Source organism: Ambystoma mexicanum, chromosome 9, assembly GCF_040938575.1.
Source record: "Ambystoma mexicanum isolate Mex_15411 chromosome 9, UKY_AmexF1_1, whole genome shotgun sequence".
Taxonomy (NCBI): Eukaryota; Metazoa; Chordata; class Amphibia; order Caudata; family Ambystomatidae; genus Ambystoma; species Ambystoma mexicanum.
Window position 1 is genome coordinate 1,541,801,965 of NC_090931.1, and position 17,866 is coordinate 1,541,819,830.

The 17,866-nt window shown below is 45.5% G+C and overlaps 1 protein-coding gene across 4 annotated transcripts in view; it reads left to right on the forward strand.

The window, feature by feature from the left end:
* LOC138489485 (zinc finger protein 154-like) overlaps nt 1-17,866 on the forward strand; it is a 153,596-nt gene that overhangs the window by 19,234 nt on the left and 116,496 nt on the right. For all 4 annotated transcript variants that reach the window (XM_069617225.1, XM_069617227.1, XM_069617226.1 and 1 more), the window contains exon 3: nt 14,331-14,414. In XM_069617225.1, the coding sequence (XP_069473326.1) occupies nt 14,331-14,414 (84 nt within the window). The remainder of the gene's footprint in view (nt 1-14,330; nt 14,415-17,866) is intronic.

Genomic DNA, 17,866 nt, shown 5'->3' on the forward strand with positions numbered 1-17,866 from the left:
AGCCAGCGGACACCCTTTTTTCACTCCACGTGTGCTGTTGATTTCGGCTGACAGTTCTCCTTCACAACTAAGTCGCACTCTCATTGTGGTGTTACGGTGTAGAGCTTGTATCAGAGCCAAGATGTCATCGGGGCAGTTCCACTCCTTTAGCTTCTTCCATAAGAGTGGTCTCTCTACTCGGTCGAAAGCTTGTGTGAAGTCAATGAAGACCATGAATAAACTGCACCTATTTTGCAGGGCTTTACTTTTTAATATGCTGCAAGCCAGGATGTTGCACGTGGTGCCTGCATTTTTTTTTGATGAAAGTCGTCGTTACATTCTGCCGAGGCAGCCCACACTTGAAATCTCTTCATTAATAGTGAGGCGTAAACTTTGCCTATGACGTCTAGTAGGGATATGGGACGAAAGTTCATTGGATCCGTTAGATTGCCTTTTTTGTAAATCGGTATGATTATCGCTTTTGTCCATGACTTGGATATTGATCTAGATTCAGTGCAGCGGCGAAAGATGGCACTCATGAGACTGGCCCATTCCGTTGGATATGTTTTCAATTCAGCGCTCGAGATACCGTCTGGGCCGGGAGCTCTTGAGTTTTTTAATTTCTTAATTACGTCCAGAATGTCCTCTTTACTTTCTATGTTGACCCATTTTGCTGCTTCCAATTGGTGCTCACTACTGTTGTCCATTTTCGCTGCTTTGAAGACTGTTTCAAAGTGCTTTTCCCACGTGTGTTGACTGATGTTATTCAAAATTTGATTGTCTAACGTTTTTCCTGTATCTCTTAGTAGGGTCCAAAAGTCTCTGCTATTATTCGTAATGAGTGGTTTTGTGAATTGTTCTGCATCAGCCTTGTGTCTAAGCATCCTCACCCATGCTTTGTACCTTGTCTTAATGCCTTTGATGATTTTGGGCACTTCTACTGGCATGTTCTTATGTGCACCTCGTAACGCTCTTCTGTATTCACGCCTTTTTTCAATTAATTCTTTATTATATACATGTTTTGTGTCCCATCTTGTTGCATTCCCACTTCTTTTTGTACGACACTTGTGCGGGATCAGCAAGGGTTGGTAATCAACTGCATTCTCTGATTCTGAGTGTAAAGCCGCTTTATATTTTGTTGTTTCTTTGACGATGTCCTTGGCGCTTATTTTAATTCGAATACCTTGGGCATCAGGCTCGACTTGGAGGCTTGTTTGAGTGTTAGTATTGTTTACTAAATGCCTGATGTTTCTAGCAGATTGTGATCACTTGCTGTCGTGCGCCGGACATTGAAGTCCTTCTTAATATGCAGTAACGGCTGTGAGACAAAGATGTAATCAATCGTAGATGCAGAGAGTGCACGCTCCCACTTTGGTAATCTATTTGCGTACGGAAATGCATCGTCCAGATTATGCAGCCCACGCGAGCTGGTGAACTTGAGCCATTCTTTGCCTCGTTGTTCTATAGCATGAGGGGCTACGGTTGATCTTGTATTTTTTGTTGCTTTACAAATTGCATTTAAATCTCTGCATACGAGAATTGTTGTCGCTAGATGTTCAGATGTGGCTGTGTCAATTGCATCCTCGCACAGTGCAATGCATTTTTTTGCACTTATTGTTGCGGGATTCCAATAGGTGTTGACTAAAATGGCTTTTGTGAACTCTGCTTTTGTTTTCTTGCATCTTGCCAGGAGAGTATTACTGCCAGAATTGATTGATTTGCGGTTATTGTTTTTTCAATTGATACTCCACATCCATTTCGACACGCCGTCATCAGCTCTGAGGTTGGTCGCCCTTTACAGCCTCTTGCGGCTGGTGCTAGAATGATCTGATAGCCTTCCATCGTTGGCGTTTTTTGCAGCCATGTCTCCTGGAGACATATGATATCAAATTCTTCAAGATTTGGTCCCCCTGGAACCGTCAAGTGTGCATGTCCTCGCGTATTTCAAGAGCATAGCGTTACTTTTTTTGGTCACTCCTCGGTCTGGTCGCTTGTCGCTGTCTCTGATCGCAAGCATGGCTATTTCTTACGGTGCAGTGCGAGTGCTTTCGGGAGCCAAGCCCATAACCCTGTTTTGCTGCTTTCAGGAGCATTTTGGTTTTGTCCTGTCGGGCTATTGTCTACTTATTGTGTAATTGTTCTTGTCGTTACGCTCTCGTTGTTGTATGCCCGTTGCTCTTTTATCGTTTGCTTTTCCTCACGTGTTTTGCCTTGGTACAAGCCATTTTTAATTGTCGGGCGCTCGATGTTACGTGTTACATCCTCCGCTCTGTAATGTCTCTGTGTTAGTTTACACACCTTTGTTCTTTTGTGTTCTTTTTGTGGACTTTACTCTTTCTGTTGCTTGAAGTACGCCCTGTTATCTGGTTTTGCTTTTCTGTCTCTTGTTTGTATTTCCTGGTGTGTGGTGATTCCTTCCATGTTTTCTTGATGTTTTCGTGACATTGCTTCTTCTATGTGGTATCCATGTTTGTAGATGTCATCTTGATACTTTTGTATCATTTTGTAAACCGTGGTGGAATCAAGATGAAACAGTGCCACTGCCCTCTGTCGATTATGCCATGGTTCGACTATTTTTATGTCGTCCAATTGTAGCCCTTTCAAGCTAGAAATTCGGTGCAGTATTGCCAAGACAGTTCTCCTGTTTAAAATGAGGTCTCCTTTGTTGCTGTTTTTTTGTGTCATTTTGAGTGTTCACCTAAAATCTTTCTTTTTATTTGGTTTACCAGACACGTTGCCCTCTGCTTTAACCCTTGTATGGCTCGTGTAGCGGGACAATCTTTGGTTGTTGCAATCTGTACCATGCTGATGTGTTATTTTCGCTGGTGCTTGCCCCTCGAAGGTTTCCCCTTGCTGTTTTCTTTTTGTTTCGTGATGGGGTACTTGTGAGTTTTCTTGTTCTCATCGGTTGTCCCTCGATTTCCCTTCTGTGCTTTCTCTTCTCCCTTGCGTCTCATTTACGTGTTTGTTCGCTTCAACACGACTGCTTTTAGATTTAGTCTGATCTTCCGGTTTTGTATTTGTGTTTCTTTGTGAGCTATGTTTTTGCTCGTATTGCTTCTTCACCTCAGCTGTTTGCCAACGATAGATCAAACAATTTCGTTTCTCCTCAAGAGTTTCAAAGTCGCGGTCTTTGTGAGCTTTGTTGTTGTTTGTTTTCACAATTGGGGATGGTTCAACTGATCTGTGGCTCTTCTCTGTCATTTGCTTAGATTGTTCTGGCGTCATCGCTAGATGTACATCATCATCTGGGTACACACTCAACTTCATTAGGTTGTCTTCAGGATCTGCTGCCTCTGATTGGCTTACTGGCACTGGCTTTTCTTTATTTATTTTTTCTATTTTCTGATTTTGTCTGTCCAACACTGTATTGTGGGGAAATCTCTGCTGTATGTTGTCTATTGGTGGTGAAGTGGCTCCTTTCAGTATGCTCATCCTCGCCACTGTTGCTGTAATGTGTTTATTGTTCCTGTTTTTGATGAATCTGAATTATTAGTTATTATGGTTCTTGCGGTGCTGGTGTCGCCTTTATCTTTAGGCTTGATTGGGTCAAAAATGCCATAAGTTGATTCTGTGACTTCGTCGCCACACTTATTATTTGGAGTTGCTTTGTTTAATACCAGGACTACCTTTGCAGCTTGTTTTACTTTGCCCGTAGTTGCCTTGTCGGTGGTACTATATGTATCCATTGTATCTCTTAATTGAGTCTGTACTTCGACACTTTTTGTCGACTTCTGTTCCGCTGTTAAGTCGATAATTGTTTTTGTCCGTGTTCCGACTTCGTTGCTGTTACTTTTCTTGTCTCTCGCCTCAGACTGTCCTGACCCATTACATGTAGTTTCGATTTTGGTCATCAAATTGTTGGCACACTGGTCCATCGCTTCGTTATTGTTTTGATTGTTCTGGTTTGCTGTTATATAACCTTCTAAGTGCAGAACTTTTGTCAGAATCATGGCTAAAATGGCTTGTTGGTCTTTCGCTGTGTCATTTATTGCCTCGTACAATTTGCAGAAGGGATTGAGAGCGATGGTTATGGCTGACACTATGCTTAGCAAGTCAGTTTTCTTCGACGCAAGATCCCGTGATGTGCTGGGTGTTTGCGAAGTCGTACTTCTACCATATGTATGTGGAAAATCACTATACCTCCTTCTAGGAGTGTGTGGATAGCTGGCAGCTTTCTGAGTTTTCGATGGCGATACATAATCCTCTGAGAATATTCGATGTGACTTCTTTTTATGCTGCTTGCATTGTTCCTCCTGTTCTATCACGCCCTGCTGATTACTTGGTGTTGCTGTATTTGCTAAGTTTGGGCTTGCTGATATTTCTGTTTCCACAGGACTTTCAGGTCCTGCAGTCTTGCTTCCTTCTGTCTTTGGGGACTGAGATATTGTGTCCTGTTTTTGTAATGCCGGTTTGGCAGATGCTTCCCTTTGATATGGGAGTGGCTCATGTCGGGCCTCTGGTTCCTTTGTCTGTGCCTGTGTTTCACCACTTTGAACTTCCTTTGTCAGATTTTCATTTGTGTCTGACCTGTTATCACTGGCAGCATTTACCTTGGGTGAGTTTGGCTCATTTGGTACTGGATCTGACACTATTTCTTGGCTCTGTGGTTCAGTGTCTGTTTCTGGATCTGGCCATATCTCTATTTTGTGATTAAGTTTCCGTTGTTTAGCATGTATGCATGGTGTAATTTACCGCCGAGAGCATTTCGGCATCTGATAGTTCGCTGAATTTTTTAGCTTTTGTTGAGAGCTGAATTTCAAAGAAGTCTGTCAGCATTCGCATAGTGTTAATTTTTCTAGCAGCTGCTGAGCCTGTGCTGGTCTTCGATCCGCCTTTAATTAACTGTTGCTCATTTTTGTTTGGGGCATTGATTTTGGTTAGTAAGCTATTTTTTTTCTTATATTGAAACTTTTTGCTTTGCGTGCTCGACTTCCACTTGGTGTTTCCATTAGTCTCCCTGGCTCTCTTCTTGGAGTTTTGTGCAGTTGACAGGGTACTGTCCGTTTGCTCCTCTACGATTTGTATGTTGAATGGTGCTGGAGGACTTGTTTTACTTTTTGTGTCCTCTTTGTTGCTGTTATTGTGCACCTGTGCTTTGACGATGTGGTCGCCAGTCAACACAGTCGAACTCGTTGACCTTGCTTCAGCCTGGTCTTTCCTGTGTCCGTATGCCCCGGGACTTTCTGTTGATGTTGTGGGCTCCTGCTCGTAGCAACACTCCCAGGCCACTTCTTTCACACTCGTTCTTAACACTATTCCTAGTCGGAAAAAATCGGCTGCTGTCTCTTTTTGTTTTGCTCCCGGGCAGCTTTCTTTGCTGCCGGCACGCAACGCTGTGACTTTCTCAACAGCACCGGCTCTGCTTCGCCCCGTCTCCCCTCCGGGAGGCTGCAGCGTGACGGAGATGACGGTGCTTGTCGGGGAAGTATTCGGCGGCTGTGCCTCTGTGTTGACTACTGTTGGCAGCGACGCCAGACTTTCCTGGGATGCCGTCATGTTGTTATTTTCTAGTGCGTTGCCTAGGTCGCGGCAGCCTGCGAAATTGTGACTAAGGTCTGTTCGCTTTGGACGTGAATTAGGCATCCTGGGAGGTTGTAAGCCATAACCTTTTGTTGTGGCCGTCACACCGTGAGTGGAATCCCCACCCCCTTTTTTGGAGCTGCGTAAGCAGCGGCCGTCTTCTTCCTCCATACAACGTCAGGTAGGGGGGTGGTGTTGGTGGTGGAATGAGGGGCACTGGGTTATGTTTTGTTAGGTTTATACAAAAACTCTTTCTTTCACGATGTATCTCTAGCACAGTTTGTGAATCTTACCGTAATTAGCGGTACCAGTGTCTTAAGGTGGCACCGCTTCCGCGCGGGACACTTAACGGTTTCCTTTTTCTGATGGCGCGCCACCGCACCTAACAGCCGCACAGCAGCCAGCACCCTTTACCCCTGTCGGGCTTAACGCCGCTCGGGTGGATGGCTCAGCGCTTTGAAGGTATAGATGGTCACGTGATTGATCACCGGACAAGCGCAAGCCCCGCCTCCTTCAAGCAACGCTGAAGCTCCTGTAAGAGCCCCTCCACGGCTCGCAATGCAGGATAGAAGGTTTGTGTTGCACGAAGTAAGTCTGCAATCCGGTAAAACACACGCCGCTCGGGCAGATGGCTCAGTGCTTTGAAGGTGTAGATGGTCACGTGATTGATCACGTGCAAGCCCTGCCTCCTTCAAGCAACGCTGAAGCTCCTGCAAGAGCCCCTCCATGGCTCGCAATGCAGGATAGAAGGTTCGTGTTGCACGAAGTAAGTCTGCAATCCGGTAAAACATTGTGCCTTGTGAATTGTGCACAGAGCATTACATGGACAGGGGGCCTAGTACCTTCAATCTAAATTAATTCGCCATTTTCCTGCCCGCTACCGTCACTCTGCTGAAGCCAGTTTTTTGGTCATCCCGAGGTTCCGTAGATCTCGCATTTGAGGCTGCACCTTTTCTGTCATTGCTGCTCAAATGTGGAACGACCTACCTAGGACAGTCAAAAATGTGTCAAATCACCTACAGTTTAGGAGAATACTTAAAACCACCATGTTTAGTTCCCTGGCTGTCCGCGTTGACTAACTCTCCAGTCTCTGCCCTCTCTAGCGCCAAGATGCCTCCGGGCGAACGTTGCGCTGTATAGGTTACAATAACATAACAGAACAAACAAAATAGAGAGTCTGATCTAGGAGACCGGGAAGGTGCCCTAGATGATGGCAGAACATGTGAAGGTGGAGGACTCAACCAAGAAGGCCAAGCAATGAAAAGGTTCCCCACGGCCTAACCCAGGAAAAAGAACATACAGTGTCTTTGTGAAGTGTTGGGGAGTACTATAACAAACACCAACCATTGTGACACTTTCAATAATTAAAGTCATACAATTGAATATACTAGGTGTATCATTTGTTACAACTTGTGTCACTGTGTCTTGCAGGTGCGATGTGCAGTAATAGCTTAAAAGGTGACTACATCTGCCCTCCAGAGAGCAGTAAGTTATGTAAAGTATTCGGTATATGCAATGCAGTATTCTTCATCGATTTATTTTTGTATTTTTTATTATAATTTTTTTTTATGTCCTTGGGACAAGTTTACATAAGGCAGTCAACGTGAAAATTCAAAGAACCAGTGAATGTGCACAAATCAGACATCCATTGAATATGCACAAATCAGACATCCATTTGAAAAATAGAAATAGTCTTGCAACACTCGATTTCATAACCGATAATCACAATATCAGACAGCTTAATTTGTGTGTTGGAACAAATAATGCTGCGTTCAAGAAGATGAGATTGCGACTCAAGACTAGCCCAAGGAGAAATGTTTTGGACTAATCGGTTGAATGTTTCTACAAGGAATGACTGACGTTTTACCACGTAAATGGTTCTTCGAAATACCCAGACGCTCATGTGGGGATCTCCCCTCACAAAGCATTATTAATATTATGGAACAATTCAAACTGTGTTAATTATCCAATTTCATCATGGCCTTTATTAATAAAGTGAAAAGAAAATGTTCCATTAATACATAACAAAGATAATTCCTTAGTAATATAAAAAACACCTATTTTTTAAGATGATTTTGTACATGAAGTTCTCAAAAGAAATGAATAGAATGAAATCATTTTACTGCTGCAATGAAGACGGAGTAAATAATGAAAGAAATTGATGGGTATCCCCTTAATCGTGTACCTGGGGAACATTAAAGATCAAAAAATAAGCAAAGTGGTCACACGAAAGAAAATAATGATTTTAATTAAATTCAATAGACTCACATGTGTGAAAGCGGATATGCTCAGGTCAGTATAGATTATCTAAACTTATTTTATTAATATCATACACATAATTCCACTTAATGTATACTAGGATCTTTAAATTCCTACAAAATCTCCAAATCAAATCCTACCCAAAACAGCAATATAACATCTATTAATGAACACATATCACCTTGAACATCACCATATACAATTAGGTGTTGAAATGCTAAAATGCATAAACAATTGACTAGTTAAGGATTCTAATTTGTCTCATCCGTAATGCCTTAAGGCTAGCCATAGTATTTCTCTTCATCAGAACACATTGCATTTGTATAGATTTCATAAGCAAAGGTACAAAGTACACCTAACAAAAAAAACAAGCAGTTGCTCTCAAACATAAGAAGTACCAGTTGTATAGCATCCATTGTCAACTACAAGTATCTAGCATACAAGATATCTAGTTATGCAGTAGTTTCGACAAATCGTCATATCTAGTTCCACCCACGGCCAAAAACACCAAGGCAGGGACTGGGAGGAGCTGATAGTCGGCTTCATCAGGACTATAGCAAGCCTATGTAAACAAGGGAATTTACAATGCCGTATTATTGGATTCGCCCTGTCTGGAAATAATAAAGAAACACTTTTATATTAGATATTACAGACTCCAACACAGTAGTTCACACAAGCTTGTTTTTTCAGTGAAGCTACATTTATACACTTAAGTGGGACAGCCAAACCTCAATGATAGAGTCATCGCAGCCTACTGACTGACAAATTCAATACAAAATGTTCACGGTTATATAGGCAAATATCAGACATTATCTCAGGCATTACCCTAGACATCCCGTGATTGATTAATCATCTCTCCGTCAACTCTGCAAAATGATCCTACGTGTCAGGCAATATATGCATTTCATAGGGCACTCGCGTCAGCACACCATAAGCACATGACCGAGAATTTAAAAAACATACAGCGGAAATGTGCTTCTGTGTATAAAGGTCAAAGGTGAAACCACACGCGGAGGACCACCAATATCTATGTCAGTAATCTCTATTTGCATCATTTCTTGTATGGCAACATCCTGCATCATGAGGGGATTCCCTCTGTCACCACGGTATGGTCGTGGGGCACACGATTGGGCCAGGTATTAGCAGCATGCGGGTAAGCAATTAACAAAGAGGCAACATCATAGGATTATTAGAAACACCGTAAGCAGAAACATTCCTATTTTCCAGCCTCACAGGCTAAAGAAACCCCAAATATAATGCAAAATGTCCCATGAACCAGTGTCTACGTGTACCTGGGAACCAATCTCATGGAGCCTTTTTATGGCCTCGCGCACAGAGGTAGAAGCATCGAGTATGTACGAACAGCAGGAAGATCCTATAATTTTGCACGGTCCACCGCTCTCAGCCAAAATCATGTCTAGCACCATCCTGTTCTTTTCTAAAGCATCTGCTGTCTCAGAGATTGTGGCCTCCAAGACCCTAGCTAACCTCCTAATATCACAGGAGTTAATAGCGGGGCCAAACCAGGGAATAAAAGCTTTTATAAAATCACCGGCTATGTCTGCTGCAGTATCTCCTTGGTTCACCACATCCCTTCTGGAGCGCGATAGGGGCTTAATGACAGGTTGTGGAACATCATTGTTTTGCTTAACAGGTATGGCTGGCAATACAAATCCTAGATGGCAACGTCCTGACCTACCCTTGGGAAGCCATGTGTGCGCATGACTACCACAGTCAAAGTAAATAGAATCCCCCACATACATAGGGGCATCCATAGAAGGATGTAGGTCAGGCATGTGGTAGGTCATGTTACAATCTACGCTATATCCCACATCATAGGTCCTAGAAGCTTCTATACAGATACTAACTTGGATATCTATGTTTCTTATTTTAAAGAATGCAATCGGGTTTGTGGTAGGGGAGTTCACACGGAACTGATCAGGAGAATATAGAGCAGGAAGGGAAGGTTTGCAGTCTCAGAAAAAGGAGAAAAGTAGGAAGAAAGTGGAAAAGTAGCATTGGGCACAGTCAACAGATCACATCGGCCCTTTTTAAGGATATCCTCATCAAAATCACTTTTGTGATTCAAAGCAGTACCACGCTTGGTGCTATACCCTAAACACATCCTTCTGAGGGCATGCTCCATCTCAATACGCACAAATACTAAATAAAGCACATAACAGGAGGGAAGGAAAGGTAATGGTATCTGTTGCAGGGGCATTCCTTCCCCCACATAGGCAGGTAGCTGTAAGCAGATCCAACAATCAGAATCCTGCACACTATCATGAGTGTGATGAAGCAGGGAACTAAAAACACTCTCTCTTATTTGTTCCTTATGAGACAATTCTTCAGGTGATGGGACAGGTATAGGATCAGCAGAATATGGAGGTTTGAGCAATCTGTCTAGGAAATAAAATAAACCAAATTGGAAGGCACCCAGGAGCAGGAGAAACAACAGGAATTTGGGTTTGGAGTGATACCAAGGTCTGGCTTCAGGAGTAAGTGAGTAATAGATACTTTTTGGCATTATGTGAGAATTCCTTACAGGAAATGTTCTAACAGTAGAGGCAAAACAAGGGAAATATAAGAGTTTCAGGAGTGTTCATATGCCTCACTCCAAAGACAGTTAAAGATGCCGGTATTCACCTCCCTGGACAATCCGTGAAGAATCCATTTGTAGAGAAGGAAGCAAAGTTCATCAGGAAAAGAAGCAAATGTCAAATCAGCACAGTCACTTCAGCTTTCGTGGCCTGAGGTTATATCGTGGTCCCTCTGTCACTCCTGTGATGTTTTTGGGAGGCACGATACCTGGGGAAACATTGTACAGAGATAGACTTTGGGAATGAACAGTCCCTTTCGGCACAGATGCTTCCCATGGTAACTCAGTAGACATATTCCCAGCCAAAAATGGAGGAGCCCGTTTCACATGGCGCACATGTATCCAGTTGCGATGGTCTTCACACCTTACAGCAGTCTGGGAGGCCAGTAGAAATTGGACCGGGCCCTTCCACCGTGGCTGTAGGGTGGATGATCGCTGGAAATTCTTGGTAAAGATCCAGTCACCGGGCTGGATAGAGTGGCCTGGTCCTTCAAGAGGTTTTGGCAAGGAGTCTTTCACATGTTTATGAATAATAGACAACCTCTTAGTAAGTTCCAAACAGTAATCACTCAGCAAAGGATACGGGACATTAGACAGTTTTCTTGGACTTGGGATTCCCCATATATTTGCAGGTCATCCCATTACTACTTCGTAAGGTGATAAACCTACTCCTGAGTGTGGGACAGTACGGATGGACATTAGGACCAGGGGCAAAGCATCTACCCACTTGAGGGTGCTACTAGCACAAATGTTTGCCAATTTGCTCTTAAGGGTCAAATTGAATCTCTAAACAAGCTCCACCCCCTCTGCGTGATGTATTGTATGGAATTTCTGACGTATTCCCAACGCATGACACACTAGGTCCATTGTCTTATTAACAAAGTGAACACCATTGTCACTCCAGATTGAATGAGGCAGTCTGTATCTTGGAATGTACTCCTTCACCAAAGCCTTGGCAGTACTCAAAGCAGTATTATCCACCATAGGGAATGCTTCTGTCCATTTGCTAAACATACATACTACAACTTAAACATATTTGAATCTCTGACATTGCAGCATTTCCATGAAATCCATTTGAAGGCATTCAAAAGGCAGCTCTGGGGTCTGAAATGACCTCTTGGGGTAGGTGTACCCTTCCCTAAATTGTGTGTTAAGCAGGCAATGCAATTTTTACATGTAGCTACAGCTGTCTTTCGAGTGTTTGTATTATACCATACTTCTACCAATAAGGCCACAATTGCATCGGCACCTATATGGGAGTGTCCATGTGCCATCGTAACCTTCATAGGCACATACTTGTTAGGCAACATCCATACTCACTTATCAGATGTGTATACATAACAACCATCATCAAAGGTGGCTTTGCCGTTCCATTTCTCAAATTCCTCTTTGGATGCATCTGCTTGTATTTGTCTGACACATTCGAAAGAATTTTCAAATTTAGTATTCAGTGGTATACTCACTGATACATAGGTTAAAGTGGCAGGTGCTTGGGCAGTCAATTTAGCTGTCCTATCAGCAAAAGCATGACCTATTCCTACTTCATTTGTCACTTTTTGGTGAACGCTACTTTTAATAATAGCTAGCTGTCTAGGCGCTACTAGCGAATTCAACAACCTTGTGATCAGCATTTCATGCTGGATTTTAGTACCGTGAGAAGTAAAAAAAGCTCTCTCGGCCCATAATTTTCCAAAATGATGCACCACTCCAAAGGTGTACTGGCTATAAGTATATACATTCACTCTTAAATCAAGACTGAGCTCACATGCTCGAGTTAATGCAATGATTTCTGCTGATTGGGCAGACTGATGTGGAATTTTGCCACTTTTCAATGTAGTGATAGCATAGGCAGCTCTGGAGCTACCCATGGCAATTTAAAACACGAGCCATCCACGTATAGAGTTCCATCAGGTTCACTTAAAGGTATATCAGTTAAATCTACCCTTCCCTTGGACTCCTCGTCTGTTGTTAGGATACAGTCATGCAATACAGTGAGGTCATCAGAAGGGAGGGGTAGCATTGTGGCAGGGTTCAGAGAATTACATCTTTTTATCATTGTGTGGAGCAAGTAAACTCAATTAATATCTGGTCAATCTAGCATTTGTCATATGCTGAGTTTGTGTTTTATCAGTAGCATGAGGCACCATCACTAACAGTGGGTGTCCTTGCACTATACCTTCAGATAGTTTGACAGAAAGGGCAGCTGCTGCTATTGCCTTCAGGCATCTTGGTAAACCTCGAGCCACTGTATCTAAGCTAGAGGAAAAAGAGGCGCAAGGCCTGTTTTTATCGCCATGGAGTTGAGTTAATACAGATAACGCACATCCAGATCTTTCATGCAAAAACAAGGGAAAAGACTTAGCATAATTGGGGGTCTCTAAAGCAGGTGAGTTGCACAAAGCCTGTTTTAGTAGATCAAAACTTGCTTGGTGTTCTGTTAACCACAGCATTAGAGTTGGTATCTCTTTTGTAGTGAGATTGAGCAAGGGTTTTGCTAAGAGAGAAAAAATGGGAATCCATTTGTGGCAAAATGACGTCGTACCCAAAAACCTGCTGTGTGGTTGGAGCTACTGTATTGAATACAGCTTGTATTCTTTGTGGATGTAATCTCCTTTCTCCCTTTGATAGAGTACCTAAATATGTAACTTGCTTTTGGCAAAACTGTGAGAAACTTTGTGACCCAATAGTGCTATGAAATTCAATAGCTGGACTGTGCAGTTTATGCATTGCTCTTTGGTGTCAGCAGCTATAAGCAAATAATCTACATATTGTAAAAGGGCTGTACCACTAGGAAGTGGAAAGCAATCTAGCTGTGCTTTTGAAGCTTGACTGTAAATACTTGGGCTCTCTGTGTAACCTTGTGGAGCTCTACAGAATGTATAAGACCTTCCTCCAATATTAAAAACAAACAAATACTGGCTATCCTCATGGATTGGAACGCTAAACAATGCGTTCTTAAGGTCTATTACTGTAAAATACTGGGCAGTAGGTGGGAGCATGGTAAAAAGAGAAACCATGTCTGGCACAACCGGAAATTGGGGCAGCACTATCTTGTTAATACTGCGCAAATCAATAATTAGTCTCCATTCAGGTGTATCATTCTCACTAACCTACTTCTGAATAGGAAGTATTGGGCTGTTACAGGGGCTGCCTGCAATCTGTTTGATAATGCCTTTAGCTAAGAAATCTTGTATCACTGGACAGATTCCTTCTAGTGCTTGTTGAGTTATTTTTTACTGTACTGTACTAAACAGAATGTAGACTAGTAATGATCTGCTAATTAAACAGAATGTAGAGTAGTAATGATGTGATAGCTAGGTTAAAATATACATTGTTGTGTGATTGTTTAAGTAGCCTGGTGTCTCACTAAATAGATTTTGGAGAACATTGTACAAATGGTGTGAGGCCAACACCAGGCAGTCCTATCTTAAATGCATTATCCCTGGGGGCTGGGAAGGGCATAGAATAAACACGGAAAATGCTGAAATATTATGAGTATGTTCCAATGTACCCCTCTAGATTCTATTTGACTGGATGAAATAATAAGCGTTGGATATCTCGTCACTTGAACACTTTGCTGTTTTATTGTAGCACAAGCCCTCTCTTGCCCATGGTCCAGAGTTGTTCTGCTTTTTTTGTCTCTGTGAGCATTCTGCCTGCTGTTGTTCTGCCATGAAGCTTTGCACGGCCCATGCATGTATCTGCCAGAGTCTTACTCTTGCTTCCCTTAAATACACTTTGTTCCTAATTGTTGACCCATTTCAGAGCAATAGCACCACCTTTGCTGGGACTCTACTGTTTCTGGGAAAATAGTTGGCTTGCATGTTCTCAGACCGGGGCCTCTTTATGAGATATTTGTGCTGTGGGGCTGTTAAGTTCTGCCATCCCCATTTGACACATGGTAAATAATATATTATTTTCTTTGTGCAAATAGCAAATTAATAATCTTATGTTTTTGTTTCATGAACAGGTCCACTTATTGCCACCACCGTCTTTTCATTAAGAACCAAAGAAACGCAAGTCGGGGACAGGGAGGAGGTGGCGAGAATTCATGGTATGCATTGTGCTTTAACTGTGACAGAACCGTCGTGCTCGCGTACATATCTTCCTACACCCAAGACCTGCTGACGGAGGCCCTCCCCCTCCTGCTCCATCACCTCCATCTTCCCAGAAATGAGAGGGAGAATATGTGAGGGGATCTGCTAATGCAGGCCCTCCCCTCCTGCTCCATCACCTCCATCCTCCCAGATCTGAGAGGGAGAATGTGTGAGGGAATCTGCTGACGCTGACCCTCCCCGTCCTACTCCATCACCTCCATCCTCCCAGATCTGAGAGGGAGAATGTGTGAGGGAATCTGCTAACTCAGGCCATCCCCTCCTGCTCCATCACCTCCATCCTCCCAGATCTGAGAGGGAGAATGTGTGAGGGCCTCCCAGATCTGAGCGGGGGAATGTGTGAGGGAATCTGCTAACGCAGGCCCTCCCCTCCTGCTCCATCACCTCCATCCTCCGAGATCTGAGAGAGAGAATGTGTGAGGGGATCTACTAACGCAGGCCCTCCCCCTCCTGCTCCATCACCTCCACTCTCCCAGATCTGAGAGGGAGAATGTATGAGGGAATCTGCTGACGCAGGCCCTCCCCTCCTGCTCCATCACCTCCATCCTCCGAGATCTGAGAGAGAGAATGTGTGAGGGGATCTGCTAACGCAGGCCCTCCCCCTTCTGCTCCATCACCTCCACTCTCCCAGATCTGAGAGGGAGAATGTGTGAGGGAATCTGCTAACGCAGGCCCTCCCCTCCTGCTCCATCACCTCCATCCTCCCAGATATGAGCGGGAGAATGTGTGAGGGAATCTGCTAACTCAAGCCCTCCCCTCCTGCTCCATCACCACCATCCTCCCAGATCTGAGAGGGGGAATGTGTGAGGGAATCTGCTATTGCAGCCCCTCCCCTCCTACTCCATCACCTCCATCCTCCCAGATCTGAGGGGGGGAATGTGTGAGGGAATCTGCTAATGCAGGCCCTCCCCTCCTGCTCCATCACCTCCATCCTCCCAGATCTGAGCGGGAGAATGTGTGAGGGAATCTGATAACTCAGGCCCTCCCCTCCTGCTCCATCACCTCCATCCTCCCAGATCTGAGAGGGAGAATGTGTGAGGGAATCTGCTAACGCAGGTCCTACTTCTCCTACTCCATCACCTCCATCCTCCCAGATCTGAGCGGGGGAATGTGTGAGGGAATCTGCTAACGCAGGTCCTACTTCTCCTACTCCATCACCTCCATCCTCCCAGATCTGAGAGGGAGAATGTGTGAGGGAATCTAACGCAGGCCCTCCCCTCCTGCTCCATCCTCCCAGATCTGAGAGGGAGAATGTGTGAGAGAATCTGCTGACGCAGGCCCTCCCCCTCCTGCTCCATCACCTCCATCCTCCCAGATCTGAGGGGAGAATGTGTGAGGGAATCTGCTAATTCAGGCCCTCCCCTCCTGATCCATCACCTCCATCCTCCCAAATCTGAGCGGGAGAATGTGTGTGGGAATCTGCTGACACAGGCCCTCCTACTCCATCACCTCCATCCTCCCAGATCTGAGCGGGGGAATGTGTGAGGGAATCTGCTAATGCAGGTCCTCGTACTCCATCACCTCCATCCTCCCAGATCTGAGCGGAGGAATGTGTGAGGGAATCTACTTCCATCCTCCCAGATCTGAGCGGGTGAATGTGTGAGGGAATCTGCTAACGCAGGCCCTCCCCTCCTGCTCCATCACCTCCGCTCTCCCAGATCTGAGAGGGAGAATGTGTGAGGGAATCTAACGCAGGCCCTCCCCTCCTGCTCCATCCTCCCAGATCTGAGAGGGAGAATGTGTGAGAGAATCTGCTGACGCAGGCCCTCCCCCTCCTGCTCCATCACCTCCATCCTCCCAGATCTGAGGGGAGAATGTGTGAGGGAATCTGCTAATTCAGGCCCTCCCCTCCTGATCCATCACCTCCATCCTCCCAAATCTGAGCGGGAGAATGTGTGTGGGAATCTGCTGACACAGGCCCTCCTACTCCATCACCTCCATCCTCCCAGATCTGAGCAGGGGAATCTGTGAGGGAATCTGCGAACGCAGGCCCTCGTACTCCATCACCTCCATCCTCCCAGATCTGAGCGGAGGAATGTGTGAGGGAATCTACTTCCATCCTCCCAGATCTGAGCGGGTGAATGTGTGAGGGAATCTGCTAACGCAGGCCCTCCCCTCCTGCTCCATCACCTCCGCTCTCCCAGATCTGAGAGGGAGAATGTGTGAGGGAATCTGCTAACGCAGGCGCTCCCCTCCTGCTCCATCACCTCCATCCTCCCAGATCTGAGCGGGAGAATGTGTGAGGGAATCTGCTAACTCAGGCCCTCCCCTCCTGCTCCATCACCTCCATCCTCCCAGATCTGAGAGGGGGAATGTGTGAGGGAATCTGCTAATGCAGCCCCTCCCCTCCAACTCCATCACCTCCATCCTCTGAGATCTGAGGGGGGGAATGTGTGAGGGAATCTGCTAACGCAGGCCCTCCCCTCCTGCTCCATCCTCCCAGATCTGAGCGGGAGAATGTGTGAGGGAATCTGCTAACGCAGGCCATCCCCCTCCTGCTCCATCACCTCCATCCTCCCGGATCTGAGAGGGAGAATGTGTGAGGGAATCTGCTAACGCAGGCACTTGTCCTCCTGCTCCATCACCTCCATCCTCCCAGATCTGAGCAGGGGAATCTGTGAGGGAATCTGCGAACGCAGGCCCTCGTACTCCATCACCTCCATCCTCCCAGATCTGAGCGGAGGAATGTGTGAGGGAATCTACTTCCATCCTCCCAGATCTGAGCGGGTGAATGTGTGAGGGAATCTGCTAACGCAGGCCCTCCCCTCCTGCTCCATCACCTCCGCTCTCCCAGATCTGAGAGGGAGAATGTGTGAGGGAATCTGCTAACGCAGGCGCTCCCCTCCTGCTCCATCACCTCCATCCTCCCAGATCTGAGCGGGAGAATGTGTGAGGGAATCTGCTAACTCAGGCCCTCCCCTCCTGCTCCATCACCTCCATCCTCCCAGATCTGAGAGGGGGAATGTGTGAGGGAATCTGCTAATGCAGCCCCTCCCCTCCAACTCCATCACCTCCATCCTCTGAGATCTGAGGGGGGGAATGTGTGAGGGAATCTGCTAACGCAGGCCCTCCCCTCCTGCTCCATCACCTCCATCCTCCCAGATCTGAGAGGGAGAATGTGTGAGGGAATCTGCTAACGCAGGCCCTACTCCTCCTACTCCATCACCTCCATCCTCCCGGATCTGAGTGGAGGAATGTGTGAGGGAATCTGCTAACGCAGGCCCTCCCCGGCTGCTCCATCACCTCCATCCTCCCAGATCTGAGAGGGAGAATGTGTGAGGGAATCTGCTAGCGCAGGCCCTACTCCTCCTACTCCATCACCTCTATCCTCCCAGATCTGAGAGGGAGAATGTGTGAGGGAATCTAACGCAGGCCCTCCCCTCCTGCTCCA